An 8457-nucleotide genomic window follows, 5' to 3' on the forward strand; every position below is an offset into this window, starting at 1 on the left:
GATTTCTCGCTTTCTGTCTCTATGTCTCTCTCTGTCTGTCTGGCGAGCGCACGCGCCCTACAGTGAAAATCTCTCCAAAAAAAAAAGAATTATTTAATTTTAATTATTATTACTATTTTGCTATAGGGTACCCGTATTCAACACAGAAAGATGCCCCAACCACCATGCTACCTGTTGGCCCCATTATGTATTTTTTTTAATTGTCAGAGGGTGTATGAACACGCCCAAGAGAATACAGAAAGCATGCCCCAATAGGACCTGGTGATGCCACAATTATTTTTCCTCCATTTCTCAACCCCTTTAGGATTTTAGATATGCATGCGCATGTGCCTGGCATGATTTTCAAGAGACATGGGCTGAGGGAACCAGCAGTTAGCCTAATGGCTATGTCGCTGGACTCCCACGTAGTCGACCGCGGTTCGTGTCCCGGACCCAGTGGCTTAAAACTCACGCCGGGCACGTGTGCGTGCGTGCCCAAGATCCCGGGAGGAGAATGGAGGAGAAGGGATAGCGGCGTGACCATCCCCCCTGGGGGGTGATTTCTCGCTTTCTGTCTCTATGTCTCTCTCTGTCTGTCTGGCGAGTGCACGTGCCCTACAGTGAAAATCTCTCCAAAAAAAAAAAAAAATGCCTACCACTCCCCCAGCCTCCTTGGGGGAAGACTTCCCAGTGGGAATGCGGGAAAGGGGGGCACTGGTGGAGGTCACTTCCCCCAGGTTACAGTGGGCTCTACCCTCACTGCTCCAGCCCCAGACCAGGAAGGGGTATCCAATGCCCAAGGGCAACAACTTCTGGGCTAGCCCTCAGCTAGGTTAGGCCCAAAGCCTAGCAGGGGCAGTTAGCTGGACCATCGGGCATTTCCCCAAGACTTCAAACTAGAACCACGGAGGGCCGAGTCATGGGAGAAGACAGACACAGAAGCAGCAGGGACACAGAGGTCAGAAGTCACATCAATGGGAAATGACAGAGCAAGGCATCGGAAGACTGCCGCCAGGGTGGATCTAAAGAAACTAGTTTCCAAGTCTTTTCCCAGCACGACTTGGTTATGCAGCTTCTCCCTGCATCCATGAGGCCCGAATGTGGAAGAGTCCTAACTTCCTTATCTCAACACGTCTTTAGAATACACCACCCATTACTTAAACCAAGACAGACATCTCTTCTTTAAGCGAAGACCCCATGAAAACTAGTCTTCCCCTTTAGATGTTTGTCCTTGGTGTCATATGAAGACTGCTCTAGCCTCAATATTTAATTCTCAAGGATAACAACAAGGTACAGATATTTTATATGGTTGGGTAGGATTAATTATTTTTTTTGGAGAGGTTTTTGCTATAGGGCACGTGTGCTCGCCAGAAAGCGAGAAATCACCCCCCAGGGGGGATGGCCATGTGGCAATCCCTTCTCCTCTGTTCTCCTCTTGGGATCTTGGGCACACACGCACACGCGCCCGGCGTGAGTTTAAGCCACTGGGTCCGGGACACAAACTGTGGTCGACTACGTGGGAGTCCAGTGACATAGCCATTATGCTAACTGCTGGTCCCGGTAGGATTAATTCTTAAGGCCACGCTAATTAAAATGGATTTAAAGCTGCACAAATCTTTAACACCTCCTTTTTATCTGCATTACGATTACTTCACTTTAAAACAAATCTCAGATACAATGCAGTAATTCTATACCTAAACCTTATATTAATCTGTATCACACTATATGAGGTATTAAGATCTCAGATGGGGCCAGCAGATGGCGTGGTGGCTAAGGGCGCTGGATTACCACATGACCAACAGCGGTTTGAGTCCCTGGACATGGCGGCTTGCTTTCTTACTTTCCCTTTCTCTCTTGCTCTGTCCCTCTCTGGTCAAATTAAAAATGAAGTTAAATAAAATAATTCTTTTAAAAAAGTATTTATTAATTTCATTTGTTATTACTATTTTTTTAGTTTAACCAGAGAGAGACAGAAAGGGAAAGTGAGAAAGCAAGCCACCAGGTCCAGGACTCAAACCACAATTGGCCATGTGGGAGTCCAGCACCTTAGCCATGACTCCACCTGCAGGCCCCCAAATAAAATAATTCTTTAAAAAAAAAAGAAGATCCTGGAACTGGCAGGTGGCGTGGTGGTTAAGGACACTGGCCTCCCACATGGCCGACTGTGGTTCGAGTTTTGGATCTGATGGTTCACTCTCTCACCTTCTCTCTCTCTCTCTCACTCTGTCCCTCTCTGGTTGAATTTAAATAAACAAACAAAGTTAAATAAAATAATTCTTAAAAAAAAGATTTTTATGGGACCAGCAGTTGGCCCAACGGCTATGTTGCTAGACTCCCATGTAGCCGATTGCAGTTCAAGTCCCAGACCCAGTCGCTTAAACTCAAGCTGGACACATGTGCATGCGTGCCCAAGATCCCAAGAGGAGAATGGAGAAGGGATTGTGGTGTGGCCATCCCCTCTGGCGGGTGATTTCTCGCTGTGTCTCACCAGGAGCATGTGCGTATGTGCGTGCCCAAGATCCCGAGAGGAGAATGGAGGAGAAGGGATTGTGGCGTGGCCATCCCCCCAGGGTGATTTCTCGCTTTCTGGCCAGCGCATGTGCCCTATAGCAAAAACGTCTCCAAAAAAAAAAAAAGAAGAAGAAAAGAAAAAGAAAACCCAATATCTATCTAGCTTTCAAATTAATAAATAAATCTTTACAAAAGACCACTTAAAGAAGGCTTAAGATAGTCATTTATACTGAATGAAATAGTATATAAAGCAAATATGCTCCGTGAAATCAATTTCTTACTCTTCCTTTGATTAGACTGTAAATATTGGGGCTGGCAGGTGGCATAATGGCTAAGGCACTGGACTCCCACGTGGTCGACCACAGTTCAAGTTCCAAACCTGGCAGCTTGCTTTCTCACTCTACCTCTCTCTCTCTAGTCAAATTAAAAAGTAATAACAAATTCAATGAAATAAGTATCTACACACCTACACATAGATACACACACCTAATATATATCCTTAATATGTAATAGGTGTTTATTTAAGTAGATCCCTAAGTAGACATATATAAACTCAATGAGCAGTATTTAGCCTGCACTTTACAACAAGTTTCTTTTGGAAGCAATAAACTTAGAGAAAATGGCAGCAGCACATTTGGACTAAAAATGATACACGAAGGTTAAGGACACAGGGTTCTGGAAGAAGCCAGTGTTCCAAGTCCCAATCTCAGACTTGCTTCCAAAGGCAGGTTCTGGATGTTATGCCAATTTGCTTTAAAAAAAAAAAAAAAAGAAAGAAAGAAAGAAAAAAGAAAGCCCAAGAGTAACACAAACCAAGACAAGGCCATAATGCAGTGAGTAGCTCTCAAATATACTGTTTTCCTCCCCTCCGCCTCCTTCCCCAACTTACTTTGCAAAGCGTGGAACACAGCCTGATGATGAGTCATGACCTAGCTTCCCATCTTTTGCCAAGAGGCAGATAAAATAACTGCCACCCCAAAATAAAGAGGGAAGCAGAGACTCAGTTCTGTCCCACAAGGTCTCCACGAAACTAATCACATTAGCTAACATTTGTTTAGGAATGAAATGCTTTCACAGATGTGTTCATAAAGTTTTCTATTAAAATAATGAGTCAACAGACAAGGGAAAAGAGGACTACTCTCATAAAATTCAAAACTAAAATCCAAACCAGCTGCATCTTCACTTTCAATTTCCAGAGCTTACAGTTTCAATTTTCCAGGAAAAAATAGTACGGGGCGGTTTCCAACTGCTATCAAGTTATTGGAGGAAGAGCTCAGTTATCTGATTCATGAAACCTCTAACATGTAAAACAAAATACAAAGGGATACGGAACTGACATCTATTGAGTTGTCAAAAAAGTTATGACATTTCCCCCCCCCCTTTTTTTAAGAGGTTTTTGTTATAGGGCACATGCGCTCGCCAGAAAGACAGAGACAGAGAGAGAGAGACAGAAAGCGAGAAATCACCTCCCAGGGAGGATGGCCATACCGCAATCCCTTCTCCTCCATTCTCTTCTCAGGATCTTGGGCATGCACGCACACGCACCCAGCATGAGTTTTAAGCCACTGGGGTCCAGGATGCGACCCGTGGTTGACTACGTGGGAGTCCAGCAACATAGCCATTACGCTAATTGCCATTACTCTAATTGCTGGTCCCAAGATACGACATTTTTAAATGAAAAAAAAAAAAAAAAAAAAAAAGCAGAAATATGTCACGACTTTCCCAATGACCTAATATTAAAACTGGGAATTTCGCTGAGACTTTTACATACGTTACTGTCACCTTGGGGTTATTACAGTAATCCTGTTACACAGAAGGGGAAACCGAGTACAGTAGAAACAAGACACAAATGCAAACTTCTGCTTCCAAAGTCCATCTCTCCCTGTACCGAGGCTACAGTCCTGACCATGAAGTATACATTCCTGACACCCCTCACGCACACACAAATAATATGCAGATTCTTTTTTTCTTTTTTAAGGTTTTTACTCTAGAGCATGTTGAGTTCACCAGAGAGATAGAAGGGAAAGTGGAAACACCCCACAGAGGGGGTTGGTCACACAATCCTTTCTCCTCCGTTCTCCTCTTAGGATTTTGGGCATGCATGCACCTCCTCCTGGTGTGATTTTTCAGGCCACCGGGTCTGTGACTCGAACTGCAGAGTAAGGCATGTGGGGTCCAGTGCTTTAATCACCATGCCACCTGCTGGCCTACAGACTCATTTTAAGAGATGTAGTTGGGCAGCAGGTAGCTGGAGGGTAAGGCTCTGGATACCACATGGCCAGGTGCTTGGTTAGAGTCCCAGACCCCATGGCTTGAAAATCACAAGCCAGGTGATTTTCAAGCTTGGGATCAGCAGATGGCATAGTAGTTAAGGTACTGGACTCCCATGTGGCCAACAGTGATTCAAGTCCCAGACCCAGTGGCTTGAAAATCATGCTGGGCAGGTGTGCATACATGCCCAAGATCCCAGGAGAAAGGAGAAGGGATATGCAATGTGGCCATCCCCTCTAGGGAGTGATTTCTCACTTTTCCACTCACTGTCTCTATCTCTCTCTCTGGTGAGTGCACATGCCCTATGGCAAAAATCTATTTAAAAACAAAAAAAGAGTCTGACATCAGAAAACACCAGGTGCTAACATTTGAATGTGTTCCCCCAAATTCACATGTTGAAAACTTCAACTCTGGGGTTGAACAAGGGGCCTTAGAGAAGTGATTCCAATTAGATAAAGCCATCAGGGTGGGGCCCCCCTAAAATTGAATCCTAGTAGGTTTATGAAGAAAAGGAATTAAGCCAGACAGAGACACAGACACTCCTGTTCTGCTCTAGCTCTCTCTTGCCATGTAATGTCCTACATCTGGGGACTGCAGAGCCCTCACCAGCAAGAGGACCCACACCAGCTCCTTGTAAACTTTGAGCTAAACAAGCCTCCCTTCTTTTCTTCTTTCTCATAGGGCAGATGCATTCTCCAGAGGCAGACAGAGCAAGCACTCCCCTTCCAAACCCCCACCCTCCCACCCCACCTCTTCTGAGGATTTTAGGCACACAGGCACAAGTGCCCAGCAGCGTGTATTTCAGGCCTGGGGGATCAGGAACTCTAACTGTGCAGTTGACCATGTAGGATCCAGCCATCTTAACCACCACCAACTGCTGACTTCACCTTTATTCTTTATAAGTCACTCGGAACCAATGATGTGTTACTAGCAACACAAGGAACTAAAACATCAGGAAAAACCAATGATGTCTATAAGGGAATACTGAGAGCTTTCCCTTTTTCTCCTTCAGGGGTATTTTTTCCCCCAACTTGTGTGTGTCTGTGTGTGTGTGTGTGTGTGTGTTAGAATACACATAAATTTTACCATCTTAACCATTTTTCAGTATACAGCTCAGGTAATATTAAATATTCATAATATTGTGTAACCATCTCCAGAACTCTTTCATCTAGTAAAACTGAAACTATTTCATGTAACTAGGTCCCCATATCTCCCTCCTTCCCCTTCCCCCACATCCTGGCAATCTCCTGGGTACTTATCACCTCAATTTACCCAGTCAGGCACGGATCAGTTCCCGCAGGCAAAGACCTGATAATGGTATTCATTCTCCAGGCGGGTAAGAGGTAGCGTGAAGAGCAGCGCGAGCCACTCCCACCTCCGGGGGGAGGAGGGAAATGCGGGTACCCCTCGAGCAAGCCGGCTGGGGATTTCATCAGACTGCACCAACCCTCACTGCCGCTAGGGTCCCGAGAAGGGACGGCTCGCTACTGAGGCTGCTGCTCCTTCCGAGTCCTTCCCAGAGCTTGCCGAAGGCTCTCCCCTGTTTTTCCTGCAACTCAGCATCACAGCTGGGGCGGCGGCAAGTTATGGCCGGTAACCCTGCTGTACTTTCGCACGTAAATCCGGGAGTCCCAGCCACCACCTGCACCTTCGCTCCGCACCGCCGACCCGCCCGAGACGGGAGACGCCGGAGCCCGCAGAAGTCCGGCCCCCTCTGATAGGTGGACTCCCTGCATCGGCTCACTCCGCAGAGCTAGCGCCCTGGCTGCTGGTTGCTGGCTGCTGGCTGCTGCCGCGCTCCGTGCCACGTCGTCCCACCACGCCCCTCTCGGCAGCTACCACTGCAGGACCAAGATGCTCAGGATGTTCCTCTGCGCCCACGGAAGCCCTCCGCCGGCGATCCGCCCCCCATCCCTGGCTCTCTGCGCAGACTCTGCTCTACGACCCACTTACCGAGGTGCGGTGAGATGGAAGGGACGGCGGCCAAAGTGGCTGCTTTGCGCGGGCCGGAGCAGCCGGGAGGCCAACGCGGACAGCAACGAACTCGCAGCCATGGTCCCTGCCGGTGCCCGAGTGAGGAGAGAAGCGCGCGCGCGGGCCGCGCGGTTATACCGCAGCCGCATGTCAGGCCCCGCCTCCTGCTGGCACCCATTGGCCCCTTGTACACTCCGCTGGAGGTCCGTTGGACCTGCTGGAGCTGGGGAAGCCAATCGGTTGTCTTTATTAAACGTAAGCGAAGTTCTGCAGAGCCCTGCCTATGATTGGAGCAAGACGAGACAGGAGCCAGGCCCTGGAAGGCTGGCAAGCCTCGTTAGCGTGACGTGATTGGCTGAGGAAGTCAAGCCCCTGCCGGACGCAGTTGGAGTCGCCAAAGTCCGGACCACGTTAGCCGGAGTTCGTTCATTCATTCGTTGAACCAATATTTGAGCACCTACTGGGTGCTGGTATCGGTGGGTAAAAATGACAGGCACTTAGCATACCAACGGATACATGTAGGCAGAATAATGGGGTTAGAACATCACCATTTGGCATCTCATAGTTAAAATTGATTCAGAATCGTCAATTGATGTCAATACAAGTGGGTGAAAGTTGGATGAGGAACGTATTTACATACGGGGTTGCCAGATCTAGCAAATAAAAAAACACAAGACGCCCAATTAAATTAAAATTTTAGATAAATAATTTTGGAAGGCTGTATTAAAAAAAAAAAAGTGTTGCACATTAGCAAGTCAAATTCAACTGGAGTTTCCTGCATTTTAGCTGGAAGCCATTTTGAGTGATCTCCCCTCAAAAATACTTAAAAATAAGGGCCGGCAGGTCGTGTGGTAGTTAAGGGTGACGGACTCACACATGGCTGACCATGGTTCAAGTCCCAGACCTGGTAGCTTGCTTTCTCACTTTCTCTTTCTCTCTCTCACTCTGTCTCTCTCTGGTCAAGTTAAAATAAGTAAATAAAAAAATAATAATAAAGTTATTTTTTAAAAAAAAACTTAAAAATAAGAAAGAAAGAAAATGATAACTATATAGTGGAAGAACCTGACTGCTATCCCTCAACCAAGTGATCAATTATAGCACCCAGTAATGGAACAAACACGTATGTGCCTTCTGACATGATACATGAGAACACAGCACTTCATAACTTTTAATAAGTCTAAAAACTTAAGCAAGTGATTTTTCTAAACCAATGAGTCTTCTACAAATGGCTGCCAATTAATTCTTTCCAAGTTGAAAAGAGATCACAGATCGGGCAAGTTAAAACTGTCTAGGAGAAAACTACATTATAAGATTTTGTGTTATGGGACCAGCAGTTAGCGTAATGGCTATGTCACTGGACTCCCATGTAGTCGACCGCAGTTCGCATCCCAGACCCAGTGGCTTAAAACACACCAGGCGCGTGTGCGTGCGTGCGTGCCCAAGACCCCGAGAGGAGAATGGAGGAGAAGGGATTGCGGCATGGCCATCCCCCTTGGGGGGAGTGATTTCTTGCTTTCTGTCTCTCTGTCTCTCTCTGTCTGGTGAGCGCACGCACCCTATAGCAAAAACCTCTCAAAAAAAAAAAAAAAAAAGATGTTGTGAAGTCGCAGTTCTGGCAGAATCCTTGTGACAGTTCTCCACTCTCAGAACACAATAATTCTTCCTTTTGGCCGGAACTGCCATCTTCCAGTAATTAACCAAAATGACGAACACAAAGGGAAA

The 8457-nt window shown here is 46.6% G+C and overlaps 1 protein-coding gene across 1 annotated transcript in view; it reads right to left on the reverse strand.

Moving 5' to 3' along the window:
* Window positions 1-6856, reverse strand: part of MTHFD2 (methylenetetrahydrofolate dehydrogenase (NADP+ dependent) 2, methenyltetrahydrofolate cyclohydrolase) — a 19643-nt gene extending 12787 nt beyond the window's left edge. Inside the window, exon 1 of the mRNA XM_006151234.3 lies at window positions 6715-6856. Within this exon, the coding sequence (XP_006151296.1) occupies window positions 6715-6815 (101 nt within the window). The 5' untranslated portion in view covers window positions 6816-6856. The remainder of the gene's footprint in view (window positions 1-6714) is intronic.
* Window positions 6857-8457: the final 1601 nt, after the last annotated feature.

This window comes from Tupaia chinensis, unplaced genomic scaffold, assembly GCF_000334495.1.
Source record: "Tupaia chinensis unplaced genomic scaffold, TupChi_1.0 Scaffold000316_1, whole genome shotgun sequence".
Classification (NCBI taxonomy): domain Eukaryota; kingdom Metazoa; phylum Chordata; class Mammalia; order Scandentia; family Tupaiidae; genus Tupaia; species Tupaia belangeri.